At 42.4% G+C, this 24,005-nt stretch overlaps 1 protein-coding gene across 3 annotated transcripts in view; it reads right to left on the reverse strand.

Annotated features, from left to right (window-relative positions):
• PIK3AP1 (phosphoinositide-3-kinase adaptor protein 1) overlaps window positions 1-24,005 on the reverse strand; it is a 1,689,354-nt gene that overhangs the window by 391,078 nt on the left and 1,274,271 nt on the right. For 2 of the 3 annotated variants that reach the window (XM_086922323.1, XM_086922325.1), the window contains one exon: window positions 9,034-9,106. In XM_086922323.1, coding sequence (XP_086778449.1) covers window positions 9,034-9,106 — 73 coding nt within the window. The remainder of the gene's footprint in view (window positions 1-9,033; window positions 9,107-24,005) is intronic. The other variant, XM_086922324.1, reaches the window with a different exon arrangement.

Consider the following 24,005-nt stretch of genomic DNA (forward strand, 5'->3'; position numbering starts at 1 on the left):
GAATACATTCAGCAGTGCCTTTTCCTTGTGATAATACCACTCCAAGACCTACCCTGCTGGCATCAACAATGATGCGCAAATACTTCTCTGATATGTAAGGTGACAACAAAGAAGCATTACTTAATTCTTTCTTCATCATGAGCAAAGACTTTTCTTGAGAATCCTCTTAAACAAATGTTGAGCTCTTTTTCAATAACTCAATTAGTGGTTCCGTTTTAGAAGCAACATTTCGAATACATTTAGCATAAAATTCATGCATCCCAAGAAAGGCTTGAACCTGCTATTGATCAGCCAGAGTCAGAACTTCCTCAATAGCCTTGAGCAACCCAGGATGTAGTGCAATACCATCTCTGGATACCACATACCCAGATATTCAACTCTGCTTACTTCAAAATCACATTTATCTTGTCTTAATTTCAACCCCCTGGCTCTGAGTGCAGATCAGAAAGCATTTAGTGTTGACATATGTTTAATATAATTTCCACTATAAACTAGGATGTCATCTTGGAAGACCAAGACTCCCTTCAAATCTTTCAGGACTTCCCCAAATATTCGCTAAAATAAGCCGCCACTGACACAAGGCCAAATGACATCCTGCAAAACGGAAATACTCCTGATGGTGTCACGAACACAGTAAGGTGCCTAGATTCCTTTGCTAGTACTACCTGATGATATGCTAATTTTATATTTATCTTGGAAAAGCATTTAGCTCCGACCAAGGTGGCAATCATTTCCTTAATAATGTCCATCCACCTATAAGGCCTTATTAGGACTCCTCTGGTCAATGCTCCTGTGAATATCTCTGCATCAACATCTCAAATGACTTGTGCTTCACTAGCAAACTTCACATAATATACCACCCCCCTGGTGATAATCAGCCGTTCATCGAAGAGTTAATGGAAGTCATTACATCCAACGACAACTCACAAGTGCCACAGATTTTTCTAGGAGACTTCAATCTCCACTGGAACAACACAAACAATCAGGATGTTAGTTGTCTTAAATCCTTTCTGTCAGATCAGGATCTGTCCCAATTCTGTGACAGTCCAACCCACAACAAGGGAGAGACATTAGACATCATCATAGCAAAAACAAACAATGTCTTATTAGTCTCCATTATCCCAGGGGATTGAACTGCCCATTACAGCATCTTCTTCTCCAAAAAAATGCCAACCTATAAAAACAAAACAATGGAAAAGGAATATCCAAAATATCAACCCTATCGCCCTGGTAAACCGATGCAACTCTGACCTGATCCCCACGACAGGCATGGTTGACGCCCATGACCTCACAGACTTTTACAATTTCACTATGCTTGAAATACTTTACTTTACAGCTCCCCTCCAAAAAAAAAACATTTCCACCAAAATCTCCAAACCATGGTTCAATGATCAGCTGAACGAATATGGAAATCGGTACCCTCCATTGAACACCTAAATCACCTTAGAGCGCTGAGGAATACATACAACAGGAAAATCTTAAAGGTTAAGGCGGAGTTCTTTAGAACCCAGCTGAACCAAGCCATTAATCGTCCCCAAAAATTATTTGAAATAGTCTAACAACAATCTCGCAACACAAAAAAAGCCATTGAACACGACATTCAATCTAAGAATGTCCTTCCACAAGCTACATGCTCATTTTACTCACAGATCAAAGACCAATGTAGTATACCGATGGAAATTACAATAAACAATGCCTCTTGGCACACCTTCATGCCCATCCCTGAATACAAAATCTATAACACTCTTCTAGCGATTAACTCCTCCAATCACTCCTCTGATCCCTTACCTCCTTCAATATTCAAAATGATAACAACTTCTATACTACCCTTATGGTCAAAGATTGTAAACTCATTTCTTAGGCAAGGCACCATACTTGACTGTCTTATAGTAGGGCAGGTAACACCCATACTAAAGAAGTCAACTCCCACTCTTCAGATCTCAACAACTACCACCCTATATCCAACATCCCCACTACGGTGAAACTGCTGGAAAAATGAGTACAAAATGCAATTATGCAACCACATTGAGAACTTCAACCTCCTAGACAAACACCAATCGGCTTCCGTCAAGGTCACAGTACTGAATCAACACTCACCCACAAAATAGACGGCATATTAAAAATAGTAGACCATAACAAATCTATCTTTTGATACTACTTGATTTATCCTCCGCTTTCGACACGGTTAAGCATGACCACTTACTTTCACTCCTGAAACGAAGGATAAGCCTATCTGGCCCCAAGCTACAATGGTTTATCTCCTTCCTAAACAACAGAACCCAAAGAATCAAGATGAAGCAATCACTTTCTCAATCCTCGATGATCACAGTAGTGGTTCCACAGGGCTCAGCACTATCACCCATTCTTTTTATTCTACTCATGGAACCCCTGGCAAACGTTCTGAACTCTGCAAACATTCTATATCACCTGATGAAACACAACTGTATATGAAAATCTCCTCCCCAGAAGACTTAATCTCTCTCAACGCTATTCTACATAATACTCAAAGTTGGCTCACTGGCAACCACCTCACGTTTAACACCAAAAAAACTGAATTCCTCCTCATCATCTCCCCTCCCCAGTCACACACCCAAGTTAGACCTGTGGCTGAAGCATCTAACATTCTTTGACTGTGCCCCCACATGATTGACTCCGCGAAATCCTTGGGTATCATCTTAGACAAACACTTAAATATGCAGGTGCATATCAGTAATGCCACCAAGGGAGCTAATCATCAGATGATTATCGTAGCGAAACTTAAACCCTTTCTCCCACAGACCGACTTAAAAATGGTGGTACAAGCCCTAGTGTTACCAAGATTGAACTGCGGAAGCACCACTCTTTGCAGACTTCCCAAATACATGCTGGCCCACTGGGGGTATCTCTTAACGCTGCGGCCAGGCTGGTCTCTGGAACAAAAAAAAAATATCCACATTTCTTCGACCTTGAAAGATCTGAACTGGCTACCCTATGAGGCAAGAATACAACTAAAGGACGCCTGCATGACCCATAAAGCCCTGCATAGCAATACCCCCAGTTACTTAGCCAAAAAGCTAAAGAGGTCGGGAGGTTGCAGACATTTGCAAAGCGCAAGTTCACTACTACTGAAACCCCAATCTTTCCACAAAAATAGAACGGGTTGCAAAGTATTCTCAGGTATCGCGCAGAAGATTCGGAATTCCTTACCTCCAGATGTTCGCAGAATCTCTTCCTCTTCCTCCTTCAAAAAAGAAGTAAAAATTCTTCTAATGAACAAATTCATACCCTTAGACTTTAATTCATATGTGACTGTTAGCCACATATGTTATCCTATATACCTCTGTCTACCTCTTTTGTATTGCCTGTCGAATATTGAATGTATATATATTATCCCAATCATCTAATGTTTTCAAATGGTGTAATGTAAAGCGCTCTAATACCCTCTAGAGTCATGTTCGCGCTATATAAATCTTTATAAATAAAATAAAATAATGACCATTCTCAGCTCATCATTTTTTTTTCGTGCCACTACAATTGGGGATAATCATAAGGATGATTCCACTGATTCTATGACACCATCATGACATAAATTGTGAGATAAGATTATCCAATTTGCATCTAATACTCAGAGGACATCTAAGTGTACGTTCAACCAGAATGCTCTCTTCTTTTAGATTAATAACGTGTTGGGATCCACTTAATTTGCTCAGTTTTTCCTCAAATATCTCCCCATTCTCTACAAGTACTGAATCTAATTCATTACTGATAATGGGTGTTTTACACTCATCCCCCACTAGAATCTGATTGATTTGACAAGTTTTAAAATAATCTCTAAACATTCTTGGTGATGCCAACCTAGGATGTCATGACCATGTTGAGAAACACAGACTTTGCCTTCAACCTCTCAGCCTCTGAATTGTATCACTCCGTTTCAAAAACCTTCCAGATCAGTACTTTTGCCTTTATACCCAAATGGCTTAATGTCTGGTAATCTAATTTGCTCTCAAAATTCTTACTAGAATAAGTATTTTTAGAGATAATTTTTATTTTCAATCCAGAATCGCTTAATAATAGTACATTTTTATCATTATTGATATAAACATCTATGGATCCATTGACTTAGTGAAATCATTCTCATGCTGTCTCACACAGAAAAGCATATTATCTATGCAGTGAGCTAAATCTTGTTCTTCCTCCACTATTTTCACATTGTTTTTGCATGGTTGAAAATGGCAAACTCTGACAAATGACCAGATGTGCCACATTTGATATACTCTTTATACCCAAAGCAGGACAATGTTTAAATGAAGCCACATCAGATTCAGATTCAAATTTGACTTTATTTGGTTTTTCACAACCTTAAAGTATACATGTAAAATAACCATAATTATAAAAACAAGATAAAATTACATAAATCATCAAAACTTTACAGTTCCTAAAACACGATCGCTTTCTAGATTCAAAATTTGATCCGTTTCAATTTTTGATAGTAATGTCTCTACAAGAGTCATCAATTTTACTCCACGGCATATTAGAATGTTCGAAGATGCACCCAACCAACTTGTAACCGCCTGTCTACAGGTGCGAATTCCTAAGACGTTTAGAACTGATTTCAGCATAGTTCTTCTTTCGGTTTTTAGGGTCTCGCAAGTGCACAATAAATGATACAGACTTTCTGTGTGGTACCCACAGAGGCGGCATGTCTTTTCTTGCTTTTTTGCTTTCCAGGTTGGGATTAGGTCCATTGAGCAATGATCGCCAAGTCTATATGCCATGAATTTCTTTTTTAGCGATAGCCGGAAATGAGCTTCCAGGTAAAATTGTGGTTTTAGTCTTTTATAGGAGTTAATTACTGTCCAGGCATGTCGGCGATTAGCCAAGATTCTTTTGTCCTCTACCAGGGATAGTGACTTTGCATTTAATTTACAAATTTTGTTGAATGATGCTCGTTCCGTCTGACTATTCCAAACCTCCTCGATGTTTAGTTCTTCGAGGGCATTTCGCAAATAGGTACCCCAGGTGTTTGGTTCTTTTTCCTTGTATTGTTTCTTGATCTCTAGCCAACATAGGTTGTTTAGTGTACCTATTTCCGATGCTCTGAGTTTCCAGCACCATTTTGCAAAGATAGCTTTCCTCTGGTAGACTTGGTTTTGTAAGCCGAATTCCAGGCGTATTTGTGCTGGGGATGCTCCTTTGAAAAGATTAAACACAGATTTGTATACTCTTATCTGTAATTTATTTAATATGTCGATTTCATTTCCGTGCCATATTTCTAACCCATAAGACAAGGTAGGTAACACTTGGGCTGCCATTACTTTTAAAATGTGTCCATATGAGGGGCATTGTAGTTTCTTTTGGAGCAATTTATAAACAAAAATAAGTGATTGTGCTTTGGCCGTGATATCATGATTTTGGTCCACCATGGACATATTTCTGCGCAGTTTAATGCCCAAATATTTATATGTGGGTATCTCCTCGATTTGAATATTCTTTGCGTACCATTTAAAAGATCCTCGGCTTGGGCCCGCTAATCTCACGACCTTTGTTTTTTTATCGTTAAGTTCCAAACCTACTAGGTCGAGGTACTCTATTAATTTATTTATGACCCGCTGCAGGCCAATCGGTGTGTGACTTAAGACCACAATGTCATCTGCATATTGTAGAAACTGAATGGATTTGTTTCCCAGTTTTGGTGGATGACTATTTACCTGTTGAAGGTGGCTATTTAAATCGGCTAAGTATACGTTAAAGAGACTTGGGGAGAGTACACAGCCTTGTTTTAGGCCATTTCTTATGTGTATTTGTGATGATATTATTCTTCCATCTCCCAATTTTACTTTAGCCCATGTTCCACTGTATAAGGCCTTTATTATATCAGTAAGCTTCTGTGGGAGTCCCCAAGCTTCCAACTTTTTCCATAACCGATCTCTTGGTACTCTATCAAACGCTGATTTTAGATCGATATAGCATGCCAGTAATCCTACCTTCTTTTTTACAGCTCTTTCTGTTAACAGCGCCAAAACGGAAAGATTTGTAGTGCATCCCATACCTTCCCTAAAACCTGTTTGGAACTTCGGGACTATTTTGTTTTTATTTATCCATTCCTGAAGATGCCGTAATAAACATGATGAGAAGAGTTTTGCCTCTACATCAATGAGTGCTATCAGCCTGAAGTTCCCGGGTTCCATTCTACTCCCATTTTTGTAAATAGGGTGGAAGATGTTGCCATACCAGGATCCTGGTATCTTTTTGTCACTGAATAGTTGATTGAAAAGTGGGGTAAGGTAATTTGCCCAAAAGTCAGGATCTTGTTTAAATATGGCATTTGGAAGCCCGTTGGGGCCTGCTGCTCCTTCCGCTTTTAGTTTTTTTATCAGCAAAGTTGTTTGTTTCACTGTTGTTAATGGTGTTTCTTTTTCCCATTTGTCTATTACGTGCGTAGTTTCTATCTTTCCCGGAGCTGTTCCCTTAGTTAGATCATTTCTTACTTCTGTACGTAAGATGTTCGGTGGGTGGGTATTGTATAGGGTGTCTATGTATTGTAACCATGATGTTTCACTTATTCCTATGTTTTGCTGCGCCCCAATTCCTTTTGATAGATTGTTAATCAAGCTCCAGAATTCACTGCTATTTGGTAATTTGCTTGTCCTTAGCAGGTCTACCCATATTTTCTCTATGTGTAGCCTTTTTGCCTTTCCACATGCATCTTTGTATTCTTTTCGCATTTTCTGTATCCCGTTGTTCACTATGTCTTTTCCCTGCCTATTTATCGCTGCCTTTTGTCTTAATTTTCTTGCGATATCCCTTTTTTTGTCTCTTAGATTTGAGGTGTACCATGGCTGTTTATAGCTGTCATATGTAGGATTTACTACTGCTTTTGCGGGGAATCTTTCTAGCAAATGTGTGTGTAGGTTCTCCCAATTTTTTGCGAGATTGTGGGGTTCCAAGGCCGCTGTGGTTTCTGCTAATGTGTACACAAGTTCCATTATTTCATTTGTTATGTTGCCTCTCCATTTGAGTTTCCTGAGCTTGTTAACTTCCGGGATTATAGCTAGTGATAGGATACTCGCTTTATGTTGGATGTTTAAACTCAGTATTGTTTCTTGCGGAAAGTGATCGCTTTCTGGACGAGGTATGATGCAAAAATGATTGACCTGTTGTGAGAGCTCGTTGCTAATTAGAGTGAAGTCTATTGTGGATTTTTTATTTCCGCATGTGTAGGTGGTTTTTGCTGGTTGGTCACCCTTTATGTTTCCATTCAACGTCAGAAGTCCCAAAGAATCTAGTTCATTTCTTATTTTTTGGATATTACTTTTATTATTCTTGACTCTGGTCAGGTTACTGTTGAAATCACCTGTAATCAGCATCCTGTAGGATTGGTGAGTTATTTGTAATGTTTTTATTAAGTTTATTAATTCTAACAGTTTTTTGATTTTTGTAGACTTCTCCGGGTGGATGTAAACGTTTAGAATCAATAGCTTCCACCAGCCTTCTTTATAGAGTTGATTATGTTCTAACTTTATGATTTGTATCCAATTTTCCCCTGAATCCATTATCTCGGACTTCCAGGTATAGTTGTTAGTTATATATGTAGACAAACCCCCTCTTGGATGTCCATATTTTGCAGTTTTTTCAGCCATCACATGATGTTCTTCGTATCCTATAATTTGTCTAGGGGTAACGTTCCATGTTTCTTGCAAGAATATTAAATCGAATGTTCCCAGAAAGGCAATTGTCTCTTGATCTTGTTCCATGTTTTTAAAACCATGTACGTTCCAAGAGCAGATACTTATTTTTCTTTCAGTTTTCTTGCATTCATCAATATTTCGTTCATGCCACATGAAATTTAGAACCACAGCTAAAACATACACCACCTCAGCTTTGTTTTTTTTGTTGTCAACCACTTCTTTAGAACTAGAAGTACAGCTTCATTCAATTTTTTAACTGATTTTTTAAAATCCTGCATGCTATTGGCGTTGTTGACCACTTCATCTAGAAAAGAATTCTTGCAGATAAGTAGTTGGTCCTGTATTTTTTTGTTATAACACTTAGTTACCCGTTGGTCTCTGACGAGCTGGTCAGTAAATGTTCTAAATTCACACTTAGCTGCCAAATCCTGTAAAGAAGTCACATAAATGTCAACTGATTCTGCAGCTCACTGTTCTCTAGAGAACTAAAGTTTGGTGGTTTGCAGAAGTGTTTCTTGAGTTTTGTTACAGCCAATTCATATTTATCCATATCATCTGTTAATAGATCGGTAAGATGGACAGGTATTTCTTGGCCTCCCATGCCCTGTGAATGTTCCAATAGCCATCTCTTCTTCTCTGGTTTAAATTTAAAGCCATCAGTTGCACCCAAAATGTATTAAATGCTCCAAACCATTCCTTTGATGTAATGTGCGGTTCACCTGGAGATTGCAAAAAAGGTGAAGGGGGGACTGTCGACGTGGCTGACCTTGTATTGTGACCTACTTTCGAAAAAAATCTCCGTCATTGGGAATTGCAATGTACTAATGTGTCTAAGACACATTAGTACATTTCGTTTTGCAAGTCGAAGATTGTGAATCGCAAAAAATCGGCATGTGCAACCCGCCATCTGGTCCCTTGTCATGTGGGTATGCGCAAATCTCACCCATCCAAAAATATCAGGCTTGCGCCTGGCGCAATAAATGGGTGTGTGCCTGAAGCAGACCAAGACATTATGTATTAATAATGTAATACAGAACCAACTCACCAAACCTACCTAATTCTAGCACTGTAAATGTCTCAGAGAGTATGCGCGGAATGTTCATTGCCAACTGAAAGCATTTCTTTATCATGAGCCGTTACCTTAATCCATCGTAGTATGTGGCAGTAAACCGCTGACCAAGAACTTTGAGGCCTTAGAGTTTACAGAGTACAGCAATACATAGTATGTTAAAAGAGTCACTTACATCCAGGAACTAAAGTTTGATCCAACTCACTTGACAACAACAGTAAATGTATCATTCAAACTACCCATCTCCAAAATTACTGAGATATATACAAGTTATGAACTGATAATACTTACACTTACCTGTGCTTTTACCTTTTTTTTGTCCCTCAACTTTCCGTCGGGTTATGCTCTCTCGTAATCTTTGCAGGTTTTCCTAGAGACAATTAGAAAACAGATTTAAAACTCTTCATAGCTCAGCGTCTGTCAAACTTGGTTTTAAAAGTTTCTAGTTGGCCTATGAAACAGCAGAAAAATCAACGTCAACAAGACGTTATTCTTAACATCAAACAATTGCACTTTATAAATGATTTGTAAAGGAAATTCAATGTACCATCACCACTAAAGTTTACAATAAGTTTGTGTAGGTGTCCTTCTGACTCCAAGGATCAGATGGCTACATGCATTGTGCTTGTTCAAGTGATCGGTAGTGGCAGAGTTTATTTCCTTCCAGGAAATAAGCAATGGTGCTTCTTTTTCCTGGCACATACTCAATTCTGAAATTAAAACTTTGTAAATTGATTAACCACTTGCTAATCCTGGGAGTAGTTCTTAACACAAATGGTAAATTGTGTGCATCTGTAACAAAACTGGTGCTCATGTAAAGCAAATTGATACCCGATGTCTTGGGTCTAGTTTGCAATATATAAAAATCTAAAAAACAAACAAAAATGGTAGACCCCACAGATAATATTTAGATTGATTGGTGGCCCAGAAACAAGAAAGCGCTTTCTTCTAAATGGTGGAATAATTAAATTCCGCCTCTTTCAGGGTCCTGTATGCAAATGCTATACTTCTTTTTTTGCCTTCCACTATTTGGGAAGGAGTGGCACCAATAACTTTATTACTAGCATCATTAGTTAATATATTATCTCTTTTACTGTCAACATTTCCAATGCAAGGAGCTGAGGCAATGGCTTCCTTAATCTCGTTAAATTTAAGCGTATTGTCAGGTCATCATTCAAAAGGAGTGCCTTTCTTTAATAGATTTCTGATTGGTTACAAAATTCTGATTTTATTTTAATGAATTTTGACATGTATTCAGCTAAGCCCAGAAATAATTTGATTTAATCTTTATTTGACGAAATAGGAGCTTTGGTAACCTACTCAATCAAATCCATCTTTGGTTTTATTCCTACGCTAGAAAGAGTGTGACCCAAAAGCCTACTGATGCTCCCCCTATTTTACATTTGTTCTTCTTGAGAGTAAGATTACCCTTCCTGAGTTTTTCAAAAAGTCTTCTCAAATTGCAGTTGTGTTCTACTTTATTGGAGCCACAAATCAGGATATCGTCCTGGAAACATTGTTTTATCCTCTCCATCAAGGACTGACTGGCATCCTCAAGAATTTATAGGTCCCAAAAGGAGTTGTAAAAACTGTAAGTACTTGTGAATCTGGGTGGAGAGCAACCTGGTGGTGTGCGGACGAAAGACCTAATACAAAAAAATACATGGCATTATGTATAATCCTCAATATTTCATTTATTTTTGGAAAGGGATGTCTGTCAATCCATATATTGGCACTTAAACTCCTCAAATCAACACACATCCAAATGTATTTTCCTTTTTTCCAAACGTTTTAACATTCAGGGCCAACAGTTCTGATCTTTCCACAGCTTCTATTAGCTCTTGCTCCTCCAACTTCTTTAGCTCTTCTTTTTTTTGTCTTCTCACGAGTAGAGGAATGGAACGCCTTTTATGTACAATACGAATGGTGTCTGATTTAAGTTTGATCTCGTGTAGATCATTCTTTAGTCTATCGTGTCTGTGAACACTTCTGGGAATATATCCCTAGCCACTAAGGTCCTGTCTATGAGTAGAACTTGCTCCTAATTGTTGGGATCTAATGTTATTACCAAATCTCTTTGGTGTTTCCAGCCTAATTAATTACATCCCTTCTCAGTGTTATAGACTTTACTGCTAATGTGTCTGTCTTTAAATGAAATTTGCGTTTTCACCATGCCTTTTAAGGGAATATGATTCTTGTTATAACGACCTGGATGTATATCTGTATTCTCTAAAATATATTATGTTTCTTTTAAATTGTCATGAAAGGTTTCACTATCAATTAAAGTATATGGTGAAGAGGAGTCTGCATAAGCACTGATTGTCTTACCATCTGGCGGAATTTCACATGATGGATATCTAATGTTGTCATTATCCTCTTTGTTATACACCTGAAAAATGAATTTGCTATCTTCCCTGGGTTCAAAGTCAACCTCTGTATGAACAACATGTACCACTATTCCAGTGTCCCTTACTTTACACATTTTCTCAAAATGCCCTGTCCTGTTACCTTTTCTGCAATTAACACCTCTGGCTGGACATTTATGGTAATTGGCAAGATTATTAAAATGTCCACATCTATAGCATTTAAACTTTTCATTTTTCAACTTTGTTATGACTCCTTGTTTACCATCTTAAACTCTGAGAACCTGGTATGTGTCTTTTATAATAATTATTAACCTTTCATCATTACTGTTATCCTTATTAAGTTTAATTTCTTTTACACAAATAGCCATGTGTTCAATACTCTTGGCTATATTAACTGCTTCATCAAGGGCTGGATTTTGAGTTATAAGTTTCTCTTGGACCTTGTGGTCATTAGTACATCAGACCAATTGGTCTCTAATTAGGGAATCTGTTAAATGTCTAAACTCACAAGTTGCATACAACCCTCTTAAAGTTGCTATAAATGAAGTAACGTTTTCATTTTTTCACTGCACTCTGTTAAGAAATGTATGCCTCTCAAGCTCCACATTCAATCTTCCCTTAAAATGGGTTCCTAGTTTCCTTAATGTTGTAGTAAACACATCATCTTCCCATCTTCCTCCCCTTCACAGCTGTCAGATAAATCCTCATAAACCTTTTTTCCTTGGACCCTTAAGTTATGCAACCAAATGTCTTGTTTCCTTATTGAAGAAATGTTCCTCCCCCAATAGCAATTAAATAAGAATGTAATATTTTGATACGTCTATCCCAAGGAATATATCGTTCTCCCTCCTCTTTCAAAAATGATGGGGGTTGGCTCATATTTGCTACAGCCATGTTGAGAAAGAAAATATGAAAATATGTATAAAATATCCAGAAAAATGTCAGCACTACATGTGAATAGGAAGGAATAGCAAAAAGAGATGTCAGGTTAAAGATGTAATACCGCTACTGTAAATCTGTTACTCTAATACTTATTGTGATGCATATGTCAGAATGTATGACTTAAACTTACATCCTATTAGGCATGCTCATTATATCTATTTTATTTTATTGTTTTTTTAGCTCCTATAACTCTCTTCACAGAAAGTAGGATATCCCTTTAAGATCAATGCAACTTCGCCTTTAAGACCCAGGAACTACTTCGGCAGCTTAAAACAGGGCTTGCCTCCACACACGATCCAGACGCAGAAATCCCTTTGAAATATATATATATTAATGAAGCCAATACATACACCTACCAGAGGCCCGTTATATAGAAAGAGAAGGCAATTCCCACAACAATTTGCGACATATGAAGTGGAATGGGTGCGACTGGTGCAGTGCGAAAGCAAAGAAAGGGACCATTTCAAGAATGCAATGCCTGTCAGTGGAGAAAACAGCAGCAAAAGCTCCCCAAAATTCTAGCTGTGCCTGTCAGGGACATGCCAGACATGGACTGTAGGACGCTGTGCCTGTTAGCGGATCAAAGGACATCACGCATGTGTTACAACCAGTAGTGACTGTGCGGCAGCCATAAGCAGGCATGAAATGCAAGAGGCTGTGCTTGTCAGTGGATTAGAGGACATCAAACAATTTTCCTCAATGACGGCAAGCCTCTAGGTGGAAAACAAAACCTGTCACAACTTCCTCAAATCCACCCGGTGAGTGTAACGGGCAGGCAGCTCCACAAAAACACCCCCTCAGAATGGCAACGAAGAAACTCTAGTCCCCGAAGACCTGCATGGATTACTATGACCCAATCTTGCTGAAATACGAACCAACAGCATACGCACAGTGTCAGTACCGACACAGCGATCAACTCTGAAAATCACTGCACACCATGATAGCAGGATTTCCAGGCACAAAACACCACTCCGACAGCAGATGCAGTGCCCCATACAGCAATCTTCGAAAGAGCATGCTCAGGACACAGCTGATTATGATTACACGAGGCTCAACGACAACAGGCAGCTGTGGAAAGCTAGGCTTCAGCTGATGAAAGAAACTGCTTGACTGACTGTTCCGTTGCATCAAGGCTTAATGAAGTGAATTTCTGGGGAGCCGCCATCAGCACATATGCCACTCTTCCCAGAGGGGGGCTGCAAGTCACACAATTCTAAGGGCAAGGAGGTGCCAACAATGCACTTCCCGCGCCCGGAGGCGTTTAATGGTACTTCGCGGCTCCCGCAGCGCGGGACGCACGCGGGCGTGCCTGGACCAAGGGTGGGCCCATCTGCGCCTGGATATGGCAGGGCTGGGCCAGCGGCCTGCAGCGGGATTCTTTGGCATCTATGACAGACCGCGACCCACGGTACAGTGTTTTCCCTTCTCATTGATGTCATGAGAGTGACACCTGGTCGTGTTTGCCTGGTCTCAAGTACACCCACCTATTCTGCTTACCTTATTTCTGTGTTTGATATACGCCCTCCTTCTAGTTAGGTCCTCACAATGGGTAAGAGAAAGGGTGCTTTAAGTGTCTCCAGTACGATACCTCCCCCAGCACCTGCTTGACAATTGACAACTACCTAACCCGAGCTGTGGACATGGTTTTAAATGAGATCCGGCTGGTAGTGCGTCCTCTTTCCCTTACAACTGAAGAGATCACTCATCCACTTATTGATCAAAGCTGTTGTGATCTGCTATCATCACAGAGTGGCAGCAAGCCTACCTGTGGCACCAGGAAGCCAGGCCTGCTCAGTGTCGATGGTCCACAATGTGGGTGATTGTCCAGACTGCTTGGTGGTTGGACCCGGAGGGGGGCCTGTCTCTGGTTCAACCAGCTTAGACGGTGGCGATCAGTTTTGTGATTCTGAAGGGGAGAGCGTCCTAGGAGCTAAGCAGAGGAGGAAAATTGCTAAATCCACTAAGCCGAGAAATTCTTGCAGAATCAGCAAAATTCCCTTGTATAACAAGGCTATAGATGGAGTCCTCTCTGGGGGACCGGTTGAGGTTAACTAGAATAAGTGGTGCAGTTTGAGCAAATGCCTTGGTGATGTTTTGGATTCCAAGTTACGCCCCATTTTTGAACGTTTAGTAAAAATTGAATCTAACCTGGCGAAGCCGCCGGATCCCAGGACTTCTACTTGTACCCAGTTCTTGGCCTCTGATTTTACCTCTACTATCCCTACTCAGAGCAAGGCTGCTTTACATCCACATGACAACTTACCAATAACCCACCCTCTCACACAACAGGCAGCCTGTGCCCCAAACCAGGCCATTTATCCCATGATAGACCTTCCCCCAGGATCTGCCCCGTATGTCGTCGCAGTGACAAATGTGCCCAGGCTTACAGAAATCAATATGGAAACCACCAGAGGCCTAATGAACAAATCTATCCATTGTCTGAATACCAACGTCACTGGTAACTGGGACATATCCAAAGACATTTTGATGTCTGGACGGGTTGGAGGCATTGGGGGCAGGGGCCATGGAAACAATGGAGATGTTATCATGGTCAATTTTTGTACTCCGACGGTAGTTTAGGAAATACTGCATAAAGCAAGTATGGGAATGGTCAAAGCTAGTTCAATCAAGATAGTCCCACTTGGATTTTTTTTATCAGCACTTTGCGAATCAATCCTGTACTCCTGGTATTTTTGTTCCCTGTGAGTCTTTGCTGCCTAGACCCCACCTTCACTATCACTCCACCTGACCAATAGATTTGCTTCATTGGTTCGGCTGGAAGATATTGATTGATGGTTTGGGGAGTAGGTTGTCTGTTTTGACCTCCAGGAGGTGGACAGGTCATTTGATAATTTAGTTTTTGCTACTGTCTGCCTGGTTTAAAGTGGAAATTGCTGGTCTGATTGTACAGTTATTCCAGGAACAGGGGGAGCCCAAGCCAGTGTCTTACTTGGAAAGATACTAATAAGTTGTATCTGGTGAATTTTTATAATAATAACTTTACGTCCAAAGGTGACTTTCAAGGCCTATTTGTGCTGATTGATATGGCTGTGGAGAGAGAGGCTCAAGTGGATAGCCCCTTTAAGCTGCTGGTGGCGAGGGATTACAATGCTAAATTGGGGCATCCTCTGTCCCTTTCCCCAACTACCTTTGATCCAATCTCCCAAGAACCGGACCATAAAGTGATGGATGTTAGGGGGCAAGTCCTATTTTCCTATTTGCTAGAATAGGGTATGGTTAATGAGGCCCCCAAATAGACTGACAAACATATTGCCACCTTTAAAAACCAAGCTGTACGAAGCACTATTGATTATATATTTGTCACCTGGAGCATGTTTCCCCTTATATTAAGGAATTGGAGGTTCTTATTCAGTCCTACAGCGATCACAATCCTATCCCTGCAAAGATAGTGCTACCATATGTAGGACAAAAGCCTAATCCTCCACCTACCCAGGCGTTATCCACTAAGGATGCAGGGCGTAGGGTGGTATGGCGTACATCATCCCAGGTGATACCTACTAATTCTGCCATGGTGCATATCTGCTATTGCATACCACGCGACTCAGCCCGCATCCTATCTAGTTTTGAAAATCTATTAGTAAAAGTAAACATTTCTATTTTCTAGACCCATTACCCAGCCACACCATCAAGCACATTCATGCTTGACAATGCTTGCAGAGAAGCTAATAACATCTTACGAAGGGCTCTATAAGCAAAAACCTAGAGAACAGACTGTGATTAGGGAAAGCAGGAAACTGTATAAGCTTGCCACAAAAAACAAGAAAGTCAGCCCTGAAGGAGGAGAAGTGGGAATTATTAGTGAGTGCTTGCTGTTCTAAAGATCCCCAAGCCTTCTGGAAAGCAGTATGGTCAGTTTTATCTCCCATCCTACCAGCCGATAAAGTAACCGTCTATATATCATCTGAGACTTGGGTGATGCAATACATTGGTCTCTATTCTATTGATTCTAGTGATGCTGATGTTTGACTACAGCTGAATTTAGTATGCCAAAATCTGGTTTTTAGTGAAGGGGAAGTCAGAAAAGCAATTGACAATAGTAAAGGCAAGAAGGGTCCGGGGCCAGATAGAATTCCATTGGATTTATTTAAGGAAGATCCAGTATTCTGGACCCTGGTACTCACTGTAGTTTTTAACTCAGTTTGTAGTAAGGGAGTGCCAAAGTCTTGGCGTTCATCTGTCATAGTGCCTGTTTTAAAAGAAGGAATGGTGCACAATCCCAAATGCTATCGAAGGATATCCCTTTTGGATTCCTCCGTCAAAGTAATTCGGAGAGTTGTGTAAGTTCGCCTATTGGACTGGATTAACAACATCTACATCTTGACCCCCAGTCAGTATGAGTTTAGGAAGGGGCTAGGCACAATCGAACAGTGCATCAACCTTCACGTTATTTTGGATAAATATAAATATGCGAAGGGTGCTTCTATTCATCTGGCTTTTATGGACCGGACCAGTGCGTTTGACTATTTCTCATGCTCAAAGTTGTGGGACATGCTAATAAACATGGGAGTCAAAGCGGGTCTGGTCTCCTTATTGAGGCTTATCCATCATGATCTTCCGGCTTCAGTGAGGTATGGTAATAACAGAGAATGTTCAGAGCCATTTAATATCAAGCGCGGGGTGCGCCAAGGCTGCGTCCTTGCCCCAATCTTATTTCTTCTCTATACCAACCATTTTGAGAACAAATTTGTTTTGGCTGGGGCTGACTTTTCGCAAGTGGAGAAAAAGGCTGTGCCAGCGCTACTCTATGCGGATGATGCAGTCCTTTTGGCAAGGACTGCAAATGGCCTAAAAAACTCATTGACAGCTATGTTAGTTTTATGAAGGACCTGGGGCTGGAGCCAAACTATAAGGCTGGTTTCAGACTACTCACTCTACCACTCACTCTCTACTACTCTCTACTACTCACTCTCTACTAATCTCTCTCTACTACTCTCTTACTCACTCTCTACTACTCACTCTACTACTAACTCTCTACTACTCTCTACTACTCACTCTCTACTACTCTCTCTCTACTACTCACTCTACTACTCACTCTCTACTACTCTCTACTATTATCTCTCTCTGCTACTCACTCTCTACTACTCACTCTCTCTCTCTCTCTCTCTATATATATATATATATTAATATATATATATATATGTATATATATATATATATATATATATATTTTTTTTTTTAAACTTTCTCCCAACCTTCATTACAAGAAAGGGAACACCAAAGAGAGACGCGTTTCAGTTGTTATACTGCTTTTAACAATCTGGAGTGCGCCATATTGGTGCTCAATTTAAACTTTCACAACCATAAACATAAAAAATGCTGAACGGAATTACGCCAAACTTTGCAAAATTGTAGGGACTGGTACGCAGATGTGCCTTTGCTATATTTGGTGAAAATTGCTCCAGTGTTTTTTTCGAAAATTAACTTCAAAAACACATATATATCTGGGCGGAGCCTAACTACACATCTCATCGTGAGATCTGATTGGCTGTCAGCACTTCATCCAAGAAGTGTTGGCAGCCATCTTGGGACCAATATACATGATAGCACCTCATTAAAAAGCATTGTAGTTAATTGAGGGTTTTAGGACTTTAGTTACATTATAAATCATTTGTTGATGGTACCATACTCATTTTAGGAATTGTGGTGTGTTCTAAGGTGATTTTACCATGTTAAAAAGCCTTCTGCTGGGATATCATGAATCATGTTTGAAAGAAAACTATTATCTCATGCTTTTCCCACAGTGGTTTGGTTTGGAAGGGGATCTATAAGCTAAACTGAAAGCATATTTTCTGTAAATTCACATTATCTTTCTCAGTCATGTGAGAATGAAGTCTGACATTCTCAGTAAAACATGTACATCCAACAAGGACAGAGACTGTCAGTTGATTCCTTTGTGTTCTACTGCAGCCTCCTAGCGTGTTCTAAAGAACAACTAGAGCGCTAACAGTCCTACTTATTACAAATGTATGGCACACCTGAAGCCATCTTGATTGGAATAAAGTGGTAACTCTTAAAACATTTAATTTAAAAAGGATCAACATGAGGGGGTTCATTTTGCCATAGAAAGTTGCGTTTTCTTTTTGTGACATGGGCAAGGAAAGACTAACAGCGATAGTATGTTTTCACTATTTGTTACACATGTGACACCGGTGATCACCACTAGGGGGTGGTGATGTCATCACTAAAAGTATATAAAAAAGCATTATAATTCTTAACATGTTGCAGCGTGAACAAGGGCTCTTTTGCTCGAAACGCGTCGCTGGTTCTGTTGGAATAGATACACATCTTGCTGACTTCGTTGGTCCGTTCCTCATTCTTGCTGGCGTGGAAGCGGTGTCTGCGAGCGCAGAGCGTGCTGAGGAGGAGCTTTGGTTTCATATTAGAACGGAAGTGGATTTGCTTCCGTAACGGACCCCTTCACCGCAAGCTGACAGCCGCTATCAAATCGCCTTTGTTGGATCTCGAGTGGGAATTCCAGCGGCTGTCCCCGGGTTAACTGAAAACTAAGCCGAACTGTACTGGCGGTTGGAGCTGCCCCACAGGATCGCGTCGGAGGACGCGGGACACGGAGCGGTTCCCGCCATCTACGAGTGGTGAGTTTTTCAAACGCAATGCTACCCGGTGGTGAAGTTGTCAAGCAGCCTAAATAAAGCGGGCATAAGAATTACATTTGCCTGCCAGTATTCCAATATATAACAGAACTGTAACAACATGAACGAAGAAGAAATAGATAAACTGCGGAAGGAAGCCGCTCTTACGTTGTTTGACGGGACCGACAATACCTCAGGCCATGACAAAGCACCATCGCAGAGTGATCGTAACATAACGCAAACAAGGGATTTAAAACTTTTATTCAAAGAACTAGAAAAAGTGCGCAAAGCAGAGTGCACGAAGTGGTGGGAACACAAGTCCCTAAGTAAATATGAAGAACTTGGTCGGGTCCCTCGTGGATTGCGTATTCTCCTGGCACCCAGTTTTGATAAACCTGATCCGGCTATGTTGCAGGAATGGGGGGAAAGCAACCTAGCTGCGTCCATGAATCTTGTCTGCATACTAATTAAATATGCTGCCAGCGACCGTGTGAAACTGTTGGATCAGATCAAAGCTGTAGAAATGGAAATAAATGCTTGCCCGGAACCTCAAGAAATCAAAAAACTAACGGACAGCATGAATGAACAATTACGCAAACATGAAGATAAAATAAAGACCCGCAAAGCTTCTAAATTTACTCGTGATGCCGATGACTACCGTTACGGCAGGATTTTCACATTCTCGCACAAGTGTAACACAGCTAAGAGACAAGCATATACAAAGAAGAAAAATGCTGCGGGAGTTAACACTAACAACGGCACACCGGCCACCAGTGCCAGCACAGTAGTATTAGGCGCTACTAATAACGAGGGGGCCGAACAAAGTAGCGAGGCCTCATCTGTTACAAGCGCATCTAGTGTGGAATCATTATCATCTGGCTCTACTAGTTCGGATTTAAACTTAATGGGACTGGAAACACTAAATCTCCAGCAAGAAATGGATTTTGTGGTAGAGGAGAGGCTCCAAACTCTGAGGTCTTGGCAACCCAACTCACAAACAGGCAAAGGAGGAATCAACGCCGGAAAGCACGACGGCGTAGATGGAAACATCGCCAGTGCGCAACAACAACAAAAGAAAAAGAAAAAAACATGGGGGTAACGTCGTTAGAGGATAATACCATCATCAATCTTTCTAATGTTACCCTTAATAAAGCTGAGGAACAATTATTATCGTTAGGCCTGAATTACTCTCCTATACAGAGTTTTAATTATGCCATGACCAGAGTGGATCTCTTTTGCTTTATAAGAAAACTAAAACTGAAAAAGCATTTTGCCTTACAATCTGCTAAAGATCTGAACAAACAGAATAAACCAAATGATGATACAGTGCCTAGTGATATGAATGAACTATGTGCGTCTGACACTCATACCTTTTTGGACGCCAATGATTTGCTTAACTCCTCCAACAATTCAGACATTGATCCTGAGGAGGCTACGCAGAGTCGTCTAAGGAGAATATCTATTTCTCAAAAAGGTGCTGGTTTGAGTCCAATTCGCAGTAAATCCAAGTTTATCCCTTTAATGCCTAAAGATGCGATAGACATCTTCCACGACTGCGTCACGAATGACATTAAAAGACTATATACAAAAGTGAACAACAAACATCGGAAAAAAGAGATACATACTAAATGCGCTTATGATAAGTTGATGAGAAAATTAGGAGACAATCCTGACATCGTGATCAAAAAATCGGATAAGGGGGGTAATTTGGTGATTTGGCCCAAACAGGACTACATCAATGAGGCCAAACGCCAACTTGGAGACCCCTTATGCTATATCAAAGCCTCACACAAAGAATACGAGAACGCTAAATGCAAACCCCATAAGATGTTAAGCCAATGGAAAAGAGAGGGTTTAATTTCATCTGAAGAACACAAATTCATGTATATTAATTTTCCTATTCTGCCTTCTCTTTACCTTATCCCAAAGGTACACAAAGCTGTGCAACCGGTGCCTGGCAGGCCAATTGTATCGGCCATAGGTAGTGTGGGTGAGAAAGTGGGGGAATATATCGACTTTTTTCTCCAGGACTTTGTAAAACAGCTCCCCAGCTTTACCCGAGACACCAGTGACTTTATAACTAAGATTTCGAACATTGAATGGGATAGTGACATGTGGCTCATCTCACTGGATGTAGAGGCACTTTATACCAGTATTGATCACGAACAAGGGCTTTCCACAGTAAAACATTACCTCTCTAGCAGACCAATTATGTATTATGAACACAATAAGGTCATCTTGTGTCTCATGGAATGGTGCCTCCACAATAATTTTTTCTCCTTTGGCAAGGAGATTTTTAGACAGCTTAGAGGAGTGGCGAAGGGGGCCTGCTTCTCTCCCAGCTATGCGTGCTTGCACGTTGGCTGGTGGGAGGAGCAGGTCCTCAATGTGCGCCACAAAGCTTGGATGAATGGCCATGTGAGCTGTTTTCTGAGGTACATAGACAATATCTTTATCACTTGGAGAGGGAGCAGAGAGGAAGCCCTTTCATTTATCCAAGACATCAACAGTAATTCACTCAATCTCAACTTCACAGCGCATATAGACAAGAATAGAATTCAATTTCTAGATGTTGAGGTGTATGTTACCAACTGTACATTTAACACCACACTACACAGAAAACCTACAGCGGGCAATGCTACATTGCACGCAACTAGTATGCATCCCAAACATACCATTTCAGGAATCCCGTATGGTGAAATTTTAAGGTTGAAAAGGATCTGTAGCTCTCCTTCAGACTATAATACATGTTTAGGAGAACTCATGACACGATTAAAAGCAAGGGGCTGGGGGCGTGGCCAAGATGGCGGCGGAGTAGGACGCCTTTCCGAGCCGCTCCGGCACTGATCCGACAAAGCATCTAATAGCACGGTCCTGAGGGAGCGGTTTCGCTTCAAAAGTGCTGCGGAAGTCTCCCTGGCATAGCGGAGAGGTTTGGTGCCGTCGGTGGAGCGGAGAGACTCCGAGATCGACCACGAGACCGACTGAGCTTCATGGCCTGCGCAACCCCGGCCTTTCTTGGGTCTTGGCGGCCGATGTAGGAGGAGGGCGGAGCTCCTGAGAACCCGCCTGGAGGCTCCGGAGCTGGCAGAAGGTGGAGAACCGCGTTGAGTCAGCGAAGCGGCGGATCTTGCTACAGGGGTGGCTTGGAGTCCTCTAGCTTGTGGTGTGGAGCGGGCCCCACGAGGCTTGGCGGAGGAGGTTTAACAGCGACCGGCGGTGTTCACCGAGAGGAGGCCCGAGACATCTGAATGCCGGTGGCGGTGAGAATGGGCGGTGGCCGTAACCCTGACCGAGACTGGTGGTGGTGAGCGGTACCAGGTCGGCGGGCTCCGGTGAGGCCGGATCCGCGTATGAGGAGGACGCGCCCTACGGGATAGCGGCGGCGTTCATGCATGGCCGCCATTGGACTTTGGATCATCCGCAAGCTTGAGCGTTACCCTGTTCGCCTGTGACGCCTAAGGAGCGAAGTCCCGGGCTGCTGTGTAGGCCGTGAGCGTTTTCAGAAGTACCACGGCCTGTAGCTCGAAGCTTGGCCATTGGGATCACGGGCCTGCGTTCTAGACTGGGTCGAGCGGCAGGGCCCGCCATCTTGTTTTGGCCGCGTGGCGCCTGGGTGGAGTGCTGCTTTCCGCCATGTCTACCGTGCAGCGCAAGGGACGCCCGGGGAAGGATGGCACTTCGAAATCTTCCCAGCAGCCGGCATCCCCTGGAGCTAGTGGATCTTCGAAGCAATCGGATGATGAAGCACCGGTGACGAAGGCTTTTATGACCGAACTCTTTGCCTCCATTAAGGAAGACATCTCCGAGCTCCGCGCGCAATTGGCCTCTGATCTACGGGAGGTGCGGAGGGATGTGGACGGTATAGGCGAGAGGGTGGCGACTCTGGAGGACCATGATCTAAGTATGGCCAACGATGTGCACTTGCTGCAACAGGATATCATCCGCCTCACCGAGCAGAACCTGGACTTACAGACGCACACGGAGGATTTAGAAAACCGTTCACGCAGGAACAACATTCGTATCCGGGCTGTGCCCTGGGATGGTGAGGCGGGAGACCTGCGTGGATATGTCCAAGACCTGTTCCTCCATATACTGGATGAGGAGGATACGCGGGAAATTCGAATGGACAGGGTGCATAGAGTGGGGTTGCCCAGGCGCGGGGGGGCCCCCTTCTGATATTCTTGTATGTGTCCATGACTTTCAGGTGAAAGAGCGTATCCTCTGCAAGGCCAGGGCAATCACGTCATTGCAGTTCAGGGACCACCGCCCTCAGCTGTATCAAGATTTAGCGGCCTCCACACTGCGGAAAAGAAGGGAGTTCCGCCCAGTGACTGCCTTTCTGAGAGAGCGTGGCATCGCTTATTCCTGGGGGCATCCATTTCGAATCATCTTTCGGTGGCAGAATCGGCTCGCACAGATTCGCTCGCTCCAGGTGGCGAAGGACCTTCTGGGCCTGGAGGATGTACCGCCTTCGCAGGAAGCAGCTACTTCTCCGTCTCGGAGGCGCCACCGCTCGTCTTCCTGGCACAGGGTGGGCGCTTCCCCTGATCGGCGGCGACCGGACCTCACTACCAGCCTGCAGGAGCGGGGCAACGCGGTGGCATCGGTGGCTTCGGCTACATTGGCTGATACGCAGCAAAGCTCCGGAGCGGCGTGACCTCTTTCTTGCTGATGGATCGGCGCCGGAGGGGATCTGGCCTTCTGGTCTGGGGGTATGAATGTACTCTTGGAGGAGACACCCTCGACTGTGGCCATGGGGGATATGGTATTAGTCCCCCCGACCTGCTTCCTGAAAGGAAGGCCCCTTGCGGACTCCGGTCTTCTGGACACGATGAGTACTGTCTTTGCTTTCACAATTTTGCTTTTGTGCTTGCTATTGGTTGTTTTTCGACTGGGAGAGGGGTGGGAGTTGGGGAGTTTGGGGTGTTGGGGGGGGTCCCATGACGGTGGGAAAAGGGGACTGCTGGATGAATGGCTGCGGGTGTGCGTGCGAAATGGCATCGTGGATAACAATGTTGTGGTTGGCTGGCGAGTTTTGGATTCTGGAGGGGGGAGAGTGGCGGACACCCTGGGCGTCCCTTGTATCGGGGGTTGTCTATGTATGGGGAGGGGGACAATTGGAGTGACAGGAGAGATTCTTTGGGTCCATCTCTGTAATGCTGATTAGCATAGGGACGTGGAATGTTAAGGGCATGAATTCGCCACAGAAGAGGCAGAAGGTGTGGAAATATGTAGTGGATCATCACCTTGACATTGTGGGGTTGCAAGAAACCCACTTAGCACGGAAAGATGAGATGCGGCTCCGCCATAAGGCTTATCCCATTATTTATAGGTCTTCCGCCGCTAC

Source organism: Lissotriton vulgaris, chromosome 5 (genome assembly GCF_964263255.1).
Source record: "Lissotriton vulgaris chromosome 5, aLisVul1.2, whole genome shotgun sequence".
NCBI lineage: Eukaryota > Metazoa > Chordata > Amphibia > Caudata > Salamandridae > Lissotriton > Lissotriton vulgaris.